The sequence below is a fragment of the Leuresthes tenuis genome, unplaced genomic scaffold (genome assembly GCF_036924035.1).
Source record: "Leuresthes tenuis unplaced genomic scaffold, fLeuTen1.0.hap1 SCAF_14, whole genome shotgun sequence".
NCBI lineage: Eukaryota > Metazoa > Chordata > Actinopteri > Atheriniformes > Atherinopsidae > Leuresthes > Leuresthes tenuis.
The window spans coordinates 15,417,692-15,438,411 of NW_027325368.1; the positions used below are offsets into that span (position 1 = coordinate 15,417,692).

Sequence of the window (20,720 nt, forward strand, 5' to 3'; positions counted from 1 at the left end):
CTGCGAATGTAATTAAAGCCTTGAAAGTGACGCCTTGAAATACTGGACTTTGTCTCCAAGCCCCAAAGATCTAACCTGATCTCACACTTTCACAGCGCAGGCTGAGTAGTTTGTTTTTTCTTTTCTCCCCATCAATTATAGCAGCCTGTTCCAGGCTGGGGGAGGTGCAAAGAGCGCGAGGGAAAAAAAGATGAAAAAAGACAGAAAGATGGAGACATATGAAGAGAGACCAAAGCAAGAGGGGTAAAGGAAGCAGAGAAATAGATGCTCAAAAAAATGAGCTGAAGCCAGGAATGAGCACAGCATTGTGAAAGTGGGTAAAAGTGACAAAAATTCTAATTCAGAAGGTGGTAGCGCTTGTTTCCAAACTTCCCCCACCTCCCCCTTTTCTCCCCCTCCCATGCTTCTCTTTCTCTCTCCGGGGTTGTCATGTAGTGGGACAGCAAGAGGGGCAGACGGGCTCTCTGTGATCCAGCGCGGCATGTTTCATGTCCACTTGGCACAGGCACAGATCCCCCCGGCTGGCAAACTCTTTTCAGTGCAACCTCCTGTAATTAGGGGGCTGGGGTCTACCGCACTGCACAACATAGCTCTCCCTCTCTTTCTCTCTGTCTTTCATCCTCCATCTAACTCTTTCCTGCTCATCACAATCTCTGATGTCCATATTTCTTTCTTCTTGACTCTATCCATGTTTATCTCTCTCCTTGTTTCTCTAAAAGCCCTGTGATGTCTTCTCTTCTCCTCTCTTAATGATGTAGTTAGGTTGAACAACCTTATGGCACATAAAGATAAAGAATAGCAAGTCAAGTGTCCATAATGATTCTTTTCTATGAGTTCAAAATCTCCTTGTATGCTGCCATGAGCTGTACAGTAGAGGTTTCTGGGGCATCAGAAGGCTGGTTTTACTAACAGGGCACATCTGTTTTGCAGAAGAAGCCAATGAGAGGCTGTATTAGTCATTTCTTTTGGCCAGACACTGACTTGTGTGAAGTGCCTTCAAAACCAACACTGGTGAAGGCCAAGGGCGTTGGTCAATATTCGTGTGTAATTGTGTGTGGATACAGTATGTTCGCATGAAAGTCACATGGCAATCGGGTACAAATATGTGTGGCCTCAGTGTACGAATTCAAAATCTATCTCTAACTTACTCGTCACTTCTTTTTTCTTTTGTTGCTTCGTAGCTGGCAGTCGGGTGAGCACAGAACTTCGCTACACCAGGGAGAAGCAAGGAGAGGAGTCTGTATTTACCTCACAGATGCTTATTCAGACCCCCAAAGAAGAGGGCACTAATATTCTTACCCAGGAGGCTTTGCTGGTTCACATGGAAGCTGCCCTGTCCGCGAGCAAGGTGCAGGTGTCTCTGTTTGGAAAGTAAGTGGGCCTCGTTATTTGAAAGGGTTTCTTGTGTTTATGCTTGTGTCACTAATAAAACTTTTAACATGAATTTTATTTTCTTATTTATAGGTCGTGGGATCTTAATAAAATATGCTATAAATCAGGAGTGCCTATTATAGAAAATGTCATGATTGAAAGGGTACGTTGAGGGAAAAAAAGCATTTTTTCATTCCTTTAAATACACATTTGTCGCTGTTCTTAGGGGTTTAATCATTCTTCCTTTCTATTTCCTGATCCCAGATGATTGACAAGCTTTTCCCCTGTATGATAATCACTCCATTGGACTGTTTCTGGGAAGGAGCCAAACTCCAGGGAGGCTCTGCCTATTTACCGTAAGTCTTAGAATATTTGACCCAACATAAATCTTCTGTGCACATTAAAACACTCCATAGAGGGCCTCAGCACTCCCTGTGCTGTCACTGCCTCCATCTCATCCGAGTAGAGCTTTTGGAAGGGTCCATAACTTCTAACACATGCTGGATGGAGACATACAGTTGGGCTTTCAGAGTTCTGTCAGTGGGTGCTCTGACTGACAGCGGCGGTCAGTAATAGAGTTCTTTTAGGGCCCAGAGAGAGACTGGAAGAGGGAGGTGTCCTGACAGAGAAATTCAAAGAGAGAAGGTTAGGGACAGATACAGCAAAGCGAGCGAGGGAGGGATGGAGGGAGAGGAGATGGCTGAAGCAGCAACTGGGTGGTGGGCTGGTAGAACTGAGGACAGGGAGGCGGGGAGGCAGTGGCGGCGGTGGTGGTGGTGGCAGGGGAGCCCTTTGGGTCAGACAATGGTAAGCATTCTTTCAGTTTACGAGTGAGTGTCCATCAGTGCAGGGGCCCCAGAGGAGGGAGGGGGCCCGGCTTTGTCAGCTCATGGCTAACACTCGGCATTCTCATGGTAATGCCCTGGGCTCCCAGCTCCCAAGTTGTCCAACAAATAAAATGGGCAGTATTCAAACCTCAAGTCCCCCGACAAGGATAGAGAGAGGCTACAAGACTGTTAACAGCAGACTCTGGGCGTATTCGCAGATTCAAGGGTTTTTTTTTTTCGGGTTTTTTTTTTTTTCATCCCCATTTTGAGAGACCAAAGTTCTCTTGAAAAATAGAGTCTCTAAGAGGGATCTCTTTTTTTGTCATCCAAAGAGATATTTCAATTGAATGCTTACTTTAGAAAAGATAGTTTAGATCATGGCAGATGTTTCTTTGTGAAGAAATTATTTGTTTATTTATCTGTCTGAGATGACAGTGCTGTGTTGCATGACAAGCCAACACATACAGAAACAAACACAAGTTTCCCATCCTTAGCAACTCCCAGTTGGTTTGTCTGAATGCAGCAGAGAGGGAGAAGGGGGTCTTTGATGATTCACACACCATCCAAGCATTTCTGCAATCCACACAAAGTGTTCAACATCTGTTGTTATTTATTAAGTGTTTATTACCCATTTCTCATGTGGGGCTAAAAAGAACTAGCAGTTGTCAGTGACAGCAGTGTTGCTTCGAGCAGCCTCTTGATTCAAACCAACTTTAATTCACCCCCCAACCCCCCAAAATAGTGCGTAATAGAGAGGTGTAAGGGAGAGAGACAGAGAGGCAGATTGGGAAAGAGGGTGAGGACGAGTGTGTAAGAAAGGAAGAGAAAAAACTAAGGAGAACAAAAAGCAGCAATCTATGAAAAAACAAAAAGACCCAGGTCTGGTTCAGTCAAGCAAAAACTAGCTGATAAAGGAGTGTTTTTGCAAACAGCAGCAAAAAGGAGCCTGGTATGTGGGAATGGAAGAGGAGCTCTCTTTGTGAGCCATTGGAGGGAGATTGAGCCTTGAATTGAGATCCTTTTGGATTCTTTTATTTCTTCATCTTCTGTTTGTCATCATAAATTGCACATGTGGACCACAAAATCCTGCCAACCAACTTCGTGTCCTTTCATCATGTCCAAAGTCTTGTAATCAAATCAATATATTTAAGCAAAAAATGTCATTTATTCTTTCTGTTTCAGCTTTAACCTGGTCTTATTTTAAATAGCAACAATCAAATACATCAAAATGGGTAGATTTATTTTCATTTGTATCAAGATAGGATCCATGTTTATGCTCACAGTAAGTCTGCATAAATATGTTATAATATTATCTACATAGCAACATTTGTAAGTAGAAAGCTAAAAAAAAAAAGAACTGAAACAAGGTGGCAGTGCAGATGAGGAACACATATATGTAGTTTGTCAGAGGACATCACACAACGAATAGTGTGAAAGGTCCCCATGGCTCTTTCCCCTTATCCCTCACCTATTTTCTGTCTCCCTCCCACTCGTCCTCTCAGCCTCCCTCCTTATCAAGATGTTTTGGAGGCAGAGGTAATTGTTATGACTCAGTGCAGGGCACTGAGGAATGAAAGTGAGCAGGCAGCCACCATGCCTTTTCCCTGGGCATTGTGGCAGCGTGAAACAGGATAATAAACGCTATTTTATCCTGTATCTGCAGCTAGCCTCCTGCGTAGCCCAGTGCAACGAAAGAGTGAGAAGGAAACCGAACCAAACGTTTCTCTTCTCGCAGTAAAGATTAGCAGTAAACGAGTATAAAGATGAGATTAGATTGTTTAGTTTCCTCTCTAAATTCTGCTTTTATGGTCAAATTGGTTTGGGTTGTTAGGGATCCTAAGTATCTGTTTGCTGTGCAGGGGTATGCCAGATATTCAGTGGATGAATTTGGATCCTGTCAAGCTGATGGAGGAATTGAGCCAGTTCACTTCCCTGGAAGGATTTAAGGAGATGTTGGACAAAGCCCAGGTGAGACACTAGAACACACTGATTTCCTGACTGCTTAAGAGATTTATGTGAACAGCTGGCTATTCATCAGTATAAATACTTTCTTCATATATTGACACTTTTGTAACACTATTTGATTCATCAGGTGGGACATGCCTACATGAACAGGCCCTGCCTCGATCCTTCGGACCCTGACTGCCCTCTCAGTGCACCCAACAAGGAACAGGGAGAGGTAAACTAACACACCATTACAATGTATGAACACAATGTAGTATTTAGAGCGCAGTAGCACTTTTCTTGAAACACTTTACTGTTTTTTTATGCTTTCTGATCAACCCCTTTTCTGCTCGTCCATTTAGAGTCCTGACATTGCAGGGCATCTCCAGGGTGGTTGTCATGGTTTTAGTCGGAAGTTCATGCACTGGCAGGAGGAGCTCATCCTGGGGGGACGAGTCAAAAGCAGCCAAGATACTCTGCTGAGGTGTGTGTGTGTATCAAATGCAGCAGTTTCAGCTGATTTTATTCAGTACAAGTTTCCTCTTGTCTGATTTGAGGATGTGATAGCAATGACGTGATGTTAACATCACCACAGAGAGACAGCCAATCCGCTGCCTTCTGTGTTTAGGCCCTTTTAACTAGCCTAGGAATTCCTTGTACCAGGAGGGATCAGTTTCCCGAATGACCCCAGTCTGGGATAGGCCAATTAAAGATGATTGACAGATACTTAAAACCTTGTGCCCTGCTACCCATTAATTACAGGAGGCACCAGGGAAGAAGGAAGAAGAAAAATACACTAATTCATATTTATCTCTAGTTAAGTCTCATTACTATCTTATTATTAGCTAATCTCCAGAGTTATCCTTTTTCCTTTTGACTTCAACTGGACTTGAATATGTGGTCAGTACAAATGGAGTGACCGCATTGGGCAAGAGCCCAGCTGAGCTTCAAATGAAAGAGGATTCCAGCTCCATCTGTAAGAGCCACACTTACTCTTGGAAGTGATTTATTATCATTTCTTTCACATTTTGAGCAGCAATGTTGCTTGCTGTGCTGGTGCCAAGAAAACCTGAGGACATCTGGGATTGCAGCCTAGAGACCAGAGGACAGATTAGATAACACCTGCTCTTAGTTGTTGACATTGGCAGACAGACAGACAGGCAGGCAGATGGACAAATCCTGGAAGACATGGCACCTGCCTTTAGCCAGGGAGAATTTGTAAATTGATTTATCCTAACCCTGTTGTAAATTCGATTTGTCCTAAGCCTGCTGGTGTGTTTTGCAGTGCTGAGGCTCTCCAAACCATGTTCCTGTTGATGAGTCCCAAACAGCTATACGAGCACTTTAAAGATGACTACGAGATCCATGACATCAACTGGAATGAAGAAAAGGCTACAGCCATCCTCGAGTCCTGGCAGAGAAAGTTTGTGGAGGTGCGAACACACACGCAGATTTCACGTACAATTACATATAAGCACTTCAAGGAAAACTGGGGAAAAATAGAGATTTTTCTGAGTGGGCATTTCCTTCTTCCTATGCAGCCTTGTTCTGATTTGGAACACACACATACATGCACACTGGGACATACTCTGCAGTGTCTGAATTCCATCAGTCTTCAGCTCCCTTGTAAAATGAATCGCAGGGCAGACCAGGGCGCCATGTTTGTGTGCGTGCTTGTGTGTGTGTGTGTGTGGTAGGGTAATCATCCCTCTCTGTCAGAGCCCTAGTTATAGGAACAAGCTGTTGCTGTGATAGCTGACACCCACCACAGCGAGGGTAAGGGAAGGAGGGAAGAAAGTGAGGGATATGTGAAAGGGAGGAGGGGTAACAAACTCAAACGTAAACTGACAGAGACACGAGACCCCCTCCTGCTACACTAAAGAACAAGCAGATCTATTAGAAATAGCAAATGATGACTTAATGCTTACAGGTAAATGGCTTTTTGGGGGCTGTGCTTCATTTATAGCTCAGAGTGCAGAGAGTAGCCGCCTCAGCCATGTGATCCCATCCTTTTCACCTTTGACCTCACAACCTCTGGCATCTGTGCTCATTACTCTAGGTTGTCATACTTATACATGCACACACACACATGCTGCCACATGTAAAAACACACTCACACATTCATACTCACTTTTAGACCAATGCACATTTCAAAAGGACAAGAGCCTTTCCCAATTTAATTTCAGTTTAATTTAAGAGTCCGTAAAATATGAGGCAGCGGGAGAGTCTTGGCGTGCGATTGGTGGTTTTGGAGCATGTGTGCAAGAGTGGATGCCTTCAATTATTGCTTTTGTCTAAACACATTTTTTGTTTTATTTTACTTTATTTAATTCTTTGCTTCCTGTATTTAAGAAAAGCCTTTGACAAATAATTGTGTCTCCTATAGGCGGTTCACGAGAGTATCCCAGCTAACGCGAGTCAGTCCATCCATGCTTTCTCCACCACCACCCTCAATGACATCATGAAGTCCTTCTCTGATGTCAGTGTCATCAGGGTGGCTGGTGGATACCTCCTTATGGTGAGCATATTAACTAATTCCTTTTGGTTAATTATGAACATGAAGTTCATTTTAAAAAGTCATGTTGTTTGCTTTCCTTTGCTCTAATAATGCTTGTGGATGTCTCCTTTCTAGCTGGCATATGCCTGTGTGACTATGCTAAGATGGGATTGTGCAAAGTCCCAGGGGGCCGTTGGGCTGGCTGGAGTGCTGTTGGTGGCCCTGTCAGTGGCAGCAGGATTGGGTCTTTGCTCCCTCCTTGGCCTCTCTTTCAATGCTGCAACCACACAGGTACATCACAGAGGAACCTATATGCATCATATAGTTTAGAAGATGATTTGATCTTTAAGTGGGGATGAATGGGTGCTCATTTAATTTAAAGCCAGGATTTTAATGTTGCTCACTTCAAATGTTCATTCTAACCCCTTTCTCTCTTTTGATGTGTTTCCCATCCCAGGTGCTTCCTTTCCTGGCACTGGGGATTGGGGTGGATGACATGTTTCTGTTGGCTCACTCGTTCACAGAAACTGGAAGTAGCATCCCCTTTAAGGTACTTTTAAACATCTCTTTGTCTCGGCTCTCCTCTTGTGTCCTCCCCTGTGCTCTCCTCTGACTTGTGCCTGTATTCTTGTGTGAAGGAGAGGACAGGGGACTGTTTGCGTCGCACCGGCACCAGTGTGGCTCTGACTTCCATCAACAACATGATTGCGTTCTTCATGGCTGCCCTTGTGCCCATCCCTGCTTTGCGAGCTTTCTCATTGCAGGTACGTTTTGGCACACACACACACACACTCTCACATGTATGCGCAAAGACATAAACACAACAAGCACACAATCGCACACCGTGAGGCCTGAGGCTCCTTTGCAAATGAAAGAGATAACTTAAAAGAGGTGACATTTATTCAGAGCAAGGAAAGCCTTTGTTCCCAGTTTTATTGCCACTGCACCTAGAGGGCCAACAATGTTTTGTGTGTGCATGTCTTTGCATGTGTGTGTGTGCGTGTATAATGGGGAATATTCACCGCAAAGAGAGTGACGAACAGACTTAAAGAGGCAGACAGAGGGAGAAGGGGAAGGAGGGAGGAGTAGATCAGTATATCACTGGCCCGTCAAGGCGGTTTTCTCTGATCTGTGACTAACTGTGGGTGGTCTGAAACACACAAGCACACACACACATGCATGGATGTACACACACTGGAAACCATAGAACTGAAAGTCAGCTTCAGGGGCTGGGGTGAATGGAGAGGTGGTGAAAGTATTGGAGAAGGGTGATAGTTTTTGCTCAGACTCGCAACATATATATCCTCCCTAATTCTTTCATTCTTTGAAGCAGTTCTTTTCTGTTCTCACTGTCTCTTTCTCCCCTACTGTCTGACTTAGTGTTCCTTGCTGTTGATTTAGAGCAGGGCTTTTCTTTACTTTCTGGGATATGGTCACAGACCCTAAAAAAAAATCCTGACTTTCCCCAGCTGGAGTTTGTGTGTATTTATACACTCTTCTCTGACTTTTCTCACTTTTATATATATTTTTTTCTCCTTGCATTTCTTTTCCCAGGCAGCCATAGTGGTTGTGTTCAACTTTGCCATGGTGCTGCTTATCTTCCCCGCCATCCTCAGTTTGGACCTCCATCGACGTGAAGACAAGCGTTTGGACATCCTCTGCTGTTTGTACAGCCCTTGCTCTGATCGCGTCATCCACCTCTCTCCACACGAGTTGTCGGATGCCGGAGAACAACTACACTCTCCCACAACAGGGACGACGCACACGCACCAGTACACGGCGGGATCGACAATCACCACCAGCACCCAAATCACTACAACAGTGCAGGCGTTCACGCAGTGTGACGCAGCAGGTCAGCATATTGTCACCATCCTGCCGCCTACCTCGCAGATCTCCACCAGCCCTACTTCCATCATCGTCTGCCCCACCGCACAGGGTCAAGGTATATAAAGCCACATAATAAGCTTCCTGTTAGTTTATAGGAAGTATTCATTGAAGTTTAAAAAAAGCACTTGAAAAAAATCATAAAACGCATCTCCTGATTTTCTCCTTGTAGCCATCTCGCCCTCCCCTACGACCACCTCTGTGCCAGACCCATACGGCTCCCAGCTCTTCACCCCTACTTCCAGCTCCACACGAGACCTCCTAGCACAGGTGGATGACTCTAAATCAGGAAAGAAGTGTGTCCCATTCCCTTTCCTTCACTGGAACCTGTCCAGTTTTGCCAGGGATAAATATGGCCCCTTGCTCTTAAACCCCAAGAGCAAAGCCACCGTGGTAGTTCTCTTCCTGGGCCTCCTGGGACTCAGCCTGTACGGCACCACCATGGTGCATGACGGCCTTTACCTGACTGATATCGTACCGCGTGACACCAAGGAGTATGATTTCATTGATGCCCAATTCAAGTATTTCTCCTTCTACAACATGTACCTGGTAACCATGAATGGATTTGACTATGCCCGGTCTCAGAGGCTGCTGATTCAGTTGCACAACGCCTTCAACTCTGTTAGATATGTCGTTAGAGATGGTGACAACAAACTACCCCGCATGTGGCTGCACTACTTCCAGGACTGGCTCAAAGGTAAGAAAATCAAACACAGTTATGTTAACTTTTTTTTCAGGGAGTCTGGTAGTAAGTTACTCCCTGTCTCCCTGAGGGCTTTTTCGATAACGATGACAGACTATAGTTGAGGGGGACTGCAAGTTTTTTCAGGTGTGCTTTTTTTTTTCTTCTAAGGACAGCTCACAGCAGTGGGTGTAGGGGTGAAAATTTGCTAAGGGTGAGAGAAAGTTCAGTCCCCCTTTTTTTCCCTCTCCACCTGGGCTCAGGGGTGGTGTAGTAGATGGGCTGAGGTCATGGGTTATCTTTGCATGTGTGTGTACATATGTGAGTGTGTGTTTCCTTAGGTTAGAATGTGTCAGAGGCCCAGTCAAGAGGAAGTAATAGTTAACAGGTCAATCAGGGCCAACTTAAAAAAAAAAAAAGAAGAAACTTGATATTTCACATTTTTAACATTGAGACATACATGCAGGAACCCTAGGCACCAATAACAACTACTTTGTGTTTTATCTCACATGAAGGTCTTCAGGCTGCTTTTGATGCTGACTGGCAGGCAGGCAGGATTACTGCTGACAGTTATAGGAATGGCACAGAGGATGGAGCTCTGGCATACAAGCTCCTCATCCAGACCGGTTCCAAAAAAGAGCCTTTTAACTACAGCCAGGTAAGACCTGCACAGAAAATCAAACAACTCAAACACAGATAAACAGATGTCTTTCTCATGCCATGGTCTGTGACATAACAAATACTCAGTGTATGGATGTCCCTTTTGAATCATCTTCCTCCAGCTCACCTCTCGTCAGCTGGTGGATGCAGAGGGTTTGATCCCCCCGGAGGTGTTTTACATTTATCTGGCAGTCTGGGTCAGTAACGACCCTCTGGGCTATGCTGCCTCCCAGGCCAACTTCTACCCTCACCCCAGAGAGTGGATTCATGACAAGTATGATACTACAGGAGAAAACCTGCGCAGTAAGTGTGATCATAACATTTTGGTCTGAGTGGATAGAGATGGAAATGCCATACAGTATGAACACAAAATAACGTCTTCATGCTTTCCTGCAGTCCCAGCTGCTGAGCCCCTGGAGTTTGCTCAGTTTCCCTTCTACCTGAATGGCCTTCGTCAGGCCAGCGACTTTGTGGAGGCCATTGAGAGTGTGCGGGCCATCTGCGATGAGTTCAGTCGCAAGGGTGTGTTCAACTACCCTAACGGATACCCCTTTTTGTTCTGGGAGCAGTACATCGGCCTCAGACATTGGTTTCTGCTGTCGATCAGTGTGGTGCTGGCCTGCACCTTCCTGGTTTGTGCGATTCTCCTGCTCAACCCCTGGACAGCTGGCATCATCGTAAGTCAACAGTCAGCTTCCTATGTGACTCTTCATCGTGTCTTCATCATCACCCCTCTATTCCATCATTTCCCATTTCTTTAATGTCTTTTTCCACCTCGTCCCAACACAATATCATTAGCCTCTTCCTCTTTCTCATCGCCATCTCTTTTTCTTCTCACCCCTCTCAGTATAGCTCAATAACGCTGTCTAGGGGGCCTCTTTTTCTCTGTGGAGGGCCACTATGAGCACACACGCACGCACACAAGGACATTGTCATTCTAATGTAGGCTCAGCCAGTCTTAGAAAAGGAAATGCAAAGGAGCAAGACGGGCTTTACCCTCCTGAAGCCTCTACCTCCAACTCCCTTTCCTGCTTTTGTCAAATGGAAAAGGAAAGATTTGGGGACAGGATAGATCTGCCCAGTTGCGACCTTGGCCTGTTCGACCCATCCATCAGGGATATTCGTGTGTGTGTGTGTGTATGTGAATGTGTGAGAGAGAAAGAGACAATCTGAGCATGCAAGCTGGTGGGACTGATGGTCCCAAAAAGCCCCATACGCACACATCTGCATATTCCCACCAAGGGCCTGTAGCACAACAACAGATCCCGTTTCAGTAGGAATGTGATTAATTTAAGTGGCAGTCCATAGCAGCACTGATTAAGACAGCAACACAAGAGCTACATGCACGTATGGTCCCCGAGCATCTGCCAGCCTGTAACAGTTTCACTCTGACTGTATGTGGTCGAGCAGTAAAACAGCTTTTATCATTTCCAATTTAACCATGCCCCAGCTCAAAGCCCCTGCTGGGATCAAAAGCTCCTACTGGCCAGTTCTACTTTTCTCTTTGTTGTTTTTCTAAGACAAGTTGTTGCTATTTGCATTGTGGTTTACAGTAACACAGAACATTTGCAAATAAGACATACGAAAGCTGAGGTGCTACCTTGCCGAGTTGTTACATTTAAATATCCGAAACAATTAGACAAGCAATAGAGGCTGTTGTTATATGAAAAACAAGATAGATTGTTTTGCACAAATAAATGCATATGAATATGGTGTCAGGGGATTGTTAGTGCCCATTCTCTTTGGTCTTAGGTACTGTCAGTCAGTTCTTCTGCCTCAGGGGGAAAAAGACAAGAAACAGAGAGGGAAGGAAGACAGGCGGGGAAAGGGGATGCTATTAGCCTGAAGGTGGGAAATTTGATCTCATGTGGTTGAGGTCCTGAACACAAGGTCGCAGATTGTGTGGTGTTAGGAGGCAAAAGGGCTGAACTCACTCATTAAAGATGACATAATCACTTTATGATGTTGTTTAGCTGAATTTTCCCTGTTTAAGTAACTGTTTTTCAATCACAGGATGTTGGAACACTTATTTTTTTCCCTCACAGGAGATGGTAACACTTAATTTCCTCATGTGTGTTTCAGGTGTTTATCTTGGCCATGATGACTGTGGAGTTGTTTGGCATCATGGGTCTGATTGGCATCAAGCTCAGTGCCATTCCTGTAGTCATCTTGATTGCTTCGGTGGGCATCGGCGTGGAGTTTACTGTTCACATTGCGTTGGTAAGTCAACAGATTCAGCCTACTGCAATAGCACAAATGTGGATTAGCTGTGAGGACAAGTGAGTCAAACACTTATTTTAACCTGTTACTTCTGGATATGTGTAGTTTTGCATAAGTCAAGGAAGAAATATATTTAACCAGTCCTAGATTTATTAATTTTTTCTAGGAAGTTAAATAAATTCAGAGCAGAGACCCTTCACTTCTAAAAAGGAAAGAGATTTTAGCTAAATTGTGTGTAATTAAGGATTTACTTTTGGCTTCCTTCTTCATGCTGGCAAACCTGCCTTCGAGCACAGTGTTCTGCCTGGTAGTGAAGCGTAGTAATCCTCAACAAAACCAAATGCGGCAATTTTAAAGCTTGCCAAGCTTTGCCGCAAAGGCAAGTTTTGTGTGATCGGCAAGATTTCCAACTCATTTCTCTTCCCCACCTTCCCCTTTGCTGCAGGGCTTCCTGACAGCGACTGGCAACAGAAACAAGCGGTCGGCAGTGGCACTGGAGCACATGTTTGCGCCGGTGGTTGACGGAGCGATCTCTACATTGCTGAGTGTTCTCATGCTGGCAGGGTCAGAGTTTGACTTCATCATGAGGTGAGACGTGATCCAGGCGTATGACTGTGTATGTGTGGTCATCTGACAAGTTGCGCCGCATTTCCGCTTTTTTTTGCACGTGACGGCGACAACGCTCACGTTTGCCGCAAAGATGGCTCATTTGAATGCGCAGGGAAAGGATGCAAGTAGGGGGGGAATGTTATACCCCTATATATGCACACATGCATTCACACAAAGTGACAACTACGCACCTGGTTCTGTCACTCTGGGCACACACACATCCCCAGCTTCATAGTGCAACAAATGGGGAAAACATCAAGGGTGTGTAGCAGCTGCTTGTAAACATGGAAGTACTCTGCTGCCCACTGGGTGGTGTCTCTCCAGCTCTCACACTCTGTCTCTTTTACACACGCACAAGGGAATCTGTAAAAATTCCTATCATCCGTTTGGCATTCTCTCCCTCCACGTTGGATGCCGTAGTAAAAAGCAGAGCTAAATTTGAACTGGTCAGCCAGTGAAATGGTCTGTAGCCCACCAACAGACCACCCCCCCTCCCCCTCTCTCTGTGTGTGTCTGCATGGTTGAGTGTAAGTCTTGTGTATGTGCACAAACTCTCATGTGTGTGTTCTCTACCACTGTTTCATGGTCAGAATGGAAAAAAGGCAAATAGCTCCATGTTTTTCAGCTGAATGTGGTCTAGGCCCAAACCCCCAAAACCACAACCTTGAGCTCACAGACTGCAACAGGCCTCCATGACATAAAAAGCTCAGTTTTCTCTGCAGAAACAGAGACAGAAGCAGATGGAGGCAGAAGAGGAGAAATACTCTGAGGGTGGCTCCTTTGCAAGGATATGAGCTCCTTGTGCATGGGTGGGTGGGCTGATCAGTGGATAATGAATTGCGTCAAGAAAAGTTGAGCTTAGATAGAAAGTTTGATTGCCCTTAAAGGGAGATGGAAAGGCAATTTTCTGGATATTTATTCTCACTTTGCTCTTTAACATATCATTGTCAGGGGAGGGGGTGAAACAGAGGGGTGTCGTCTCTGTTGGAGGTCTTGTTTAGCTGTAGCTTTAGCTGTAGCTGTAGCTGCGATCGGGTGAATGGGTTGAGCCATCGCTGGCAAGCTGGGGAGTAGCATAAATATACTGCTGTAAACATCTCCTGGCCTTGTAATGTACTGAATAAACAACCAGCCTGATTCAACTGCTCAGAGACGTCGATTTCTGACACACACATACGTAGCCTGCATTCACACTTGCACAGACACACAGGCATACACATGAGAAGAAATGCACATATGTGCAGGCATGTAAACACTTATAGTCTCTTTCTCACACACACATATATACACAGGCCTTCCCAGGCCTGACAACGACTGGAAAAGATTACAGTTTAAATAAACAAAAGAATTCCTGACAGCAAGACGCTGTTGGAGGTCTCTTTCTGTCTTTCCTTCTCACTTCTTTTTTTTTTTTCCCACCATGTACTGAAAAGTTGAAAAGTAGTTTTTGAGTAAAATAAGCATGTGAGCTAAAAGGTGGAGACCAATGTGATGCCATAAAAGTCGTGATAACCTACTTGTTTGTTCAGCTTTTGCATGAGAATGTGTTTTCATTTGACAAGGCATGCCAATTAATATCTGCTGAAATTTGTGCAAATAAGGCTGGTAGATTACTTCCAGCATATAAAACGCTGAACTTTTTTTTCCTTAAGAGTGACCTTTGCCAAGTAAAGTAGTAATAATCATTTCAGCAGTCCATTCAGAGAGAAGCATGTTTCCACAACCCCCCCCCCCCCCCCCCCCCCCACTCCATACCAACTTCATAATTTTTTTTCTTCCCTCCCTCCCTCTTTTTTTTATTTTTTTTTTTACCTCTTAAAGTCTGGCTGGTGGTTAGCATCTCACTGTCTCTCTCATTCTGCTTTCTGTTAGTGCTTAAGTGGAGTCCTCTCTAATTTTCTTGGGGAGCTCTTTCTTGTGGCCTGCCTCCACCCCTGGCCTCCTCTGAGCTCCACCGAGATGCACGCAGATACACAAAAACACTCACACGTACGCGCGCAGAGTGTGAATAAAAAACACGGGGAGAGAAAGTCTTGGAGCAGAAGGACCAGAGGCATCAAAGCATGTTTTAGTTGGGCTGAGTGGGGAATGATCCCCGCCCCCCCCCCCCCCCCCCCCCCCCAACCCCGCACCTCCTGCCTTTGATACACAAACACTGGGCTTTCCCTGACTTCTTCCCCTGAGCTACTTCTCTTCCTCATGTGCTGGCTCCGTGTGTGTGTGCTTGGAGTCGTGCACACACGTCTAAAACATCCATCCCGGCCATGCGGTCTTGCGCATTTTCTTTTTTTTTAAAAACATAAAAAGAAAAACTGAGTAGATTAATAAACAATAATGTGTGTCAAATGTTAAATATTTTCTGCTCTATGAAAAATGTCATGAGCTTGGCATACACAGAATCCGTCTGTGTCACAATCCATATGAACCATAATATGCAAAAGGAGACAGGATTACATTGATTTTGTCTCTGTGGGACTGTGACTGTGTGCTATTACACTTTCCAAGTCGATGGGTGATACCATTGATATACTTGAGGAAGATTGCTAGATCTGTTCAGTGTAAACACAAAGGTGCTTTTTCATTCGCTTACTTCTGTCTTGGTTGTTGAGTCTTTTTCATTCTTGTCCTAACTGCTGCCTCTTGTCTCTCTGTCCCTCAGGTATTTTTTTGCTGTGTTAGCCATACTGACTGTTTTGGGGATGCTGAATGGATTAGTTCTTCTCCCAGTCCTCCTCTCTATGATGGGCCCTCCGGCTGAGGTCACCCCGGTTGACAATGCCAGCTGCCTGCCGGCACCTTCCCCCGAGCCACCGCTGCCTCCACCGATTACCCACCATGGGTACTACACAGGCCACCACAACCCACGGTCACCTCGTCAACAGGCATTTTCAGAGTCGTCAGACTCTGAGTATTACTCTGAGTTGACCACCACATCAGGGATTGGCGAGGAGGACTATAAGTACTGTGACCGGAGTGCGTACCCGACATCACACAACAGCATTCCGCCTGCAACATCTCACATACTGCTGGAAGCCAGCAAGAACCCCAGCTTTCCCAAACTCACGGTACGCTGCATGACCTCCTAAATCTACATGAGTATAGATGATTCACTCTTTACTTTGTATGTGTTCTCCAGAAATTATGCTCTTCTCTGAAATTAACCTATAAACATTTGCTTGTTGTAGGTGGTGAAGCCATACAGAGAAAATGCCACTAGTGGTAGGATTGAACCCCTAAGTGAAACCTCTCACACTGCACAGTCACCTCTCGGCTCCCAGGTTACGTGTTGGGATAGAAGCAAACAGGAGCAGCTGAACGGCCTCCAGAGACTGCAGGCTCAGCCCACGCAACACTTACCCGGAGACAGAGCTCACTTTCCCGGGAGGACTTGTCAAAGCGGCTCCAGGCCGCAGAACGGCAGAGGGCCGCAGCCAAACAGAACTAAAGGGTCGAGCTACAGCCACAGCAACTCTGCCCTGCCTACGCAACAAGGCTCCTCTGGGGGACCTGTTACTATGGTCACAGCCACCGCCTCGGTGACGGTGGCTGTGCATCCGACTTTGCCAGGGGCGACATACCAAGGTTACATGCATGAAGGTTTTGACACAGACAGTGAGTCGGACTGCTTTGAAGCTGCTAAAAGGACGTGTGGTGACAAAACAAACTTTTCTTCATGCACAAGAGACTCTCTGGAGCTCCAGGACTTGGAAGCAACACAGGACCAGACAGAGTATCAACTCGGCAAGACACAAGGTGAGCAGATATTTGCACCATAATTTTCACTAATCTGTACAACATATCAAGACTCGCAGTGAGTGTTAACGCAGTTTATGGTAATCAATCCGCCTCTTTATTTTGTCTGTTGCAGGTGGGCTGAGGATCCAGGCATCCAAAGATTGCTAGACTCTCTCACACACCATGCCTTCTCTTCAAGTCTCTGGTTCCCAGAGCACCTTTATGTCCACACGGACATATTGCATCCCATCTTGAACTCTCAGTTGTACATAGACTTCACACAAAAAAAGAGAGGATTCATGTCAAGAACTTGAAAAAAAAAATGACATGTTTTAAGAATTATATAAATCTATGAGTATATATTTTAATACTAAAAAAGAGGGAAGCTATTTAAAAGAGTACTGTATAACTTGGGTATACTCTTGTGTAAAAGTTCAGATGTAAAAAATTATTTTCACGTGGAGTGTTGGAATTTTCCCCCCTGCACACACTGTATAGAATAAGAAATGTGCTATATGTTCTCACAGAAAGATGAGATGTTATTAAGGTATTAGGCTATTGAACGTACATGGTCAGTGTTTTATTTCTATTTTGTGTTGTTGTGTTCCTCTTTTTTCATTTTGCTGCTACACTTCAAAACAATTTTAAGCAATTTGCCTTAAAAAAAAAATAGTGCAGTGACCCCTCTACTCCCTCTATTAAAAGTGACAAAAAAAAAAAAACCTTTCACAGCATTAAACTGTGAAATACTCCTCTGACACATTCTCTGCCGCAGTGCGCACTGTGAACAAAGGAGAGAATTACACATCAGATTCTGTTTTCTTAACAGTAGTAACCGCTGTGCCTTCACTGTGTCCCCCTTTGTCGTTATTACAGCGTTTTAGAGGTCAGTATTATGTTCTTGCTTTGGTTGTAAATATGTGTTTGTCTCGTCAAGACACAGAATGTTTGTCGAAGGCGGTGGTCGGCTGGTTTTCGTCAGCGGTCACCGTCTGTTTGATCTTTTCTCTTGCGATAATTCAGCCATCGTGCTAGCAGCGTCACTCCTAATTCCGATTTCATATTTCTTATGTCAGGATGTCCCAACGTCCTCTGCAGTTTTTAACTACTTGAAGGAGCTGTGACATGTTTTTCTTCTTTTTTTTTCTTTTTTTTTTACTTCTGCAGTTTTTCTAAGCTCGGTGGGTGGGTGGTGTTTGTTTTTGTCACTTTGTCTTTGACAGAAGAGTTGTTCACCTTGTTTTTAAAAGGGACTTATAAAATGCAAAGGGAGTTGTTTTATAACTTAATTGTATTATTTTTTTTTTCTTTGCTGGCTGCTTCAGGGTTGTCAAATTTCTCATGTTGTTGTAAACTGGTTCCGTTTCTCTTAATGACACAACCTGCTTTGACTCACTTTCTCACTTTTTACCCTTTTTTTTTTGTCATCGCAAACCTCATACGTTCTCATTTAACTTCCTTCACACAGTTTCACAGTTGTCGTTCAGTATTGGTCTCGTCACTGCCAGGTTGAATTGCAGGGATTGTTTTTTTTTTTTTTTTATGTCATGTTTTGAGTGGCAGCTTTGTTTTTTTTCTTCTTTTTTGGGTCAAAATGAGAGAAGAGTCAAGTAGCTACTGCAGTTGTGAATACTTAAGTAAAAGAAGCAAAGCACCATTTTCAGTTCAATCAGACAGCCAGGAGGTGATGTCAGATGATGAGGAGGAGATTACTGGGGAGGGGGGTTGAGGGGGGAACTCCTGCATTCGTTTGTAGTTTGTTTCAAAAACTGTTAATGTCATGCCATATAAATTATTTATATTTAAAATTTTATTTTTGTAGTTTGTACAGATGTTAGTATCTAGACTGAAGTTCTATTTTTAAAGAGTAAATATATATATTATATATAAATATATCTATTTGTTGCTGAGTTTGCTTTTGTTTTATTGTTTTGTTTTGTTGCCTTTTGGGGTGTGGGGGGGGTATCATAGGAGGGAGGGGATGACAATGCATTAGAGCAGAGGCCTTTTATTTTGAGTGCGTGCGTGTGTGTGTGTGCGTGCGTGTGTGTGTGGAGCAAAGGGGGCAGTTGGAGGATCATGAAGGAGGAGGTGTGGTGTAGGAATGTATCACTGTTACACCTTGTGTTTAAGTTTCCTCTTGGCCCTCCCTTCTTCATTATCATTTTTAAGATGTTCTTGTCCACGTCTGAAACACTGTGACTTCTGAAAACTATGCTCAAGAAAACCCATGTGTGACCATATTGTTCCCTCACCTGCTATAGAAATTTAACTAACAAAATAAATTGAATGAAAAAGTGTTCCCTGAGTTTTTGTCTGTCTTTTCAAACGCGTTTTCCCGCGTGACCCTGCAAAGAGATAAAGGGTCAGCGAGTGCGGATGAGCTTTGTACCGTTTACTGGTTAAATATACCCATTGAATTTACCTGCTCTTATCAAGATGCATTGCTTCGGTGTCAAATTAAAGGTTAGATGGCAGCATGTTGACATTTCAATGCATACATGCAAATTTAGCCCATTTACATTGATATGTATCACTGAAAGCAGTCCTGTTTTAAGTTACATCAGCTGAATATGGAGCTGTTACTCATTATCGCTTCGGTAAATTTCCCATCAAAATCCAAAGCATTGTGTCAGGGTTGCTTCTACAAGAGGACTCAAATGCAGATTTACATGCGGGAGGCAAGCAAGTGAGGTTAGACAGATTTTATTAACTTTTATTCGGCAAAAAAAACAAAAATTACAGGTGCTGCAGAAACGGGGAATCCAAAAACAGAGATACACAAAGTAGGGCAAGGCAGTGAGCAGGACTGAACTGGCAAGGAAGAAAACAATGACAATGGGATAAATGGGAACAGAAAACCAGTTATACTGAGGGAAAGTGCTGACAAACACAGGTGTGTGTGTGTGTGTTGATAAGTAACTGAAACCAGTTGCGAAACGAATGCAAGAAGCAAAACTAACTGTAAAGAAAATGAAAAAAACATGGGCTGTGACCACTGTGTCTCTGAGAATATCCAATTTGGCATGTTATGTGTACTTATTTTCTTTGGGGATGTTATGACCCAAACTCGCCAACAGTATTGCTGATTTTATTAAAGGCTAAATTAAGAAGGAGGTTCAGATAATGTCAGGGTGCTTTGGATATGTTCAGTGTAATAATTTAGACAGATTAGATGGCAGGAAGCTCACTGCTGAAGAGATTCAGATCTGTATCAGTTTGTTTTTTGTTATTTTTTTGTGCCTGACGTGAGTTATGTCACGACTTCCTGTGATTCACCCAAAATCCACTGAAAGTCACACACACTTTCTTTATTATCATTGGGGTTTTTTTTTTTTAACCGACATCTACTTGACCGGACAAAGATTTAACATTGAAAGCCACTGAACTGGAGCTCTGAACAGCCGGGAAAGTATCTGGGATCATTTGCTGCCTGAATCATTGTTGTGACTCCTCTGTCTACATCCTCGTCACTGCACACACACACACACACACACACACACACACACACACACACGTGTTCACAAAAATATCCCTGTTCCACTTGTGTGTGTAACACATCCTTGAAAACTTAAACACAAAACAAACCGCACACACACACCAACCCCTTCCTATTTACTTCTGTCTTTACAGGGACCCGTCACTGAGATAATGCATAACCTCGCCCCTCACTGCAACCCAAATCTATTTTTAACCCTAACAGTGAAACTACATCTTAACTCTTAAACAGCCAACTGGTCCTGTGAGATCTGGTATTCTGGACCCCAAAAGTGCATTGAGCCTCTTGTTTTTGGACCTCATGAATATAGTAAAACATGATCACCTCCTCGTGTACAGGTATCCTTGCAAAAACACAGAGGCCCACCTGTGTAGATGAAAGTTAGATGCTGTAAATTCCTTCGCTTCCCACACAACAACTTCTCATTTGTCGGCCCAGGCAAAGCAGCTCGTGTCTGAATCTGATACCTCAGTCTTTTGAAGTTGCTTTCATGCACATCCAGATGTAAGTCAAACATCATATAGTCACACACAAACAACTTAGGCGAACGGTACAACACAATGTTAATACATTTAAATGAAGGATAAGCTAAAAGTTAAAAGTGTCACCTGCTTCAGCCCAAAGCTGTGGACATCTCGAGGCCGTGCTGATTCATTTTTAAAGCTGTACATCAATAAGATCAAATTTGGGAAGTGAGTGATGTCGTGCTGGAAGCACATGTTGCATTCAGTGTCACAGCTCAGTGAAAACAACATGCGTCCCGACACTGCTGGAGGCAATACAGGCATGCAT

At 44.1% G+C, this 20,720-nt stretch overlaps 1 protein-coding gene across 1 annotated transcript in view; it reads left to right on the top strand.

Moving 5' to 3' along the window:
- The window catches only part of ptch2 (patched 2), a 28,016-nt gene extending 9,287 nt beyond the window's left edge, over window positions 1–18,729 (top strand). Inside the window, exons 3-23 of the mRNA XM_072363553.1 lie at window positions 1,182–1,371; window positions 1,465–1,534; window positions 1,636–1,727; window positions 4,058–4,166; window positions 4,291–4,377; window positions 4,505–4,626; window positions 5,428–5,575; window positions 6,529–6,660; window positions 6,775–6,930; window positions 7,097–7,189; window positions 7,278–7,403; window positions 8,194–8,581; window positions 8,696–9,220; window positions 9,721–9,863; window positions 9,988–10,168; window positions 10,262–10,542; window positions 11,948–12,085; window positions 12,531–12,673; window positions 15,354–15,759; window positions 15,880–16,447; window positions 16,563–18,729. Coding sequence (XP_072219654.1) covers window positions 1,182–1,371; window positions 1,465–1,534; window positions 1,636–1,727; window positions 4,058–4,166; window positions 4,291–4,377; window positions 4,505–4,626; window positions 5,428–5,575; window positions 6,529–6,660; window positions 6,775–6,930; window positions 7,097–7,189; window positions 7,278–7,403; window positions 8,194–8,581; window positions 8,696–9,220; window positions 9,721–9,863; window positions 9,988–10,168; window positions 10,262–10,542; window positions 11,948–12,085; window positions 12,531–12,673; window positions 15,354–15,759; window positions 15,880–16,447; window positions 16,563–16,597 — 4,133 coding nt within the window. The 3' untranslated portion in view covers window positions 16,598–18,729. The remainder of the gene's footprint in view (window positions 1–1,181; window positions 1,372–1,464; window positions 1,535–1,635; window positions 1,728–4,057; window positions 4,167–4,290; window positions 4,378–4,504; window positions 4,627–5,427; window positions 5,576–6,528; window positions 6,661–6,774; window positions 6,931–7,096; window positions 7,190–7,277; window positions 7,404–8,193; window positions 8,582–8,695; window positions 9,221–9,720; window positions 9,864–9,987; window positions 10,169–10,261; window positions 10,543–11,947; window positions 12,086–12,530; window positions 12,674–15,353; window positions 15,760–15,879; window positions 16,448–16,562) is intronic.
- Window positions 18,730–20,720: the final 1,991 nt, after the last annotated feature.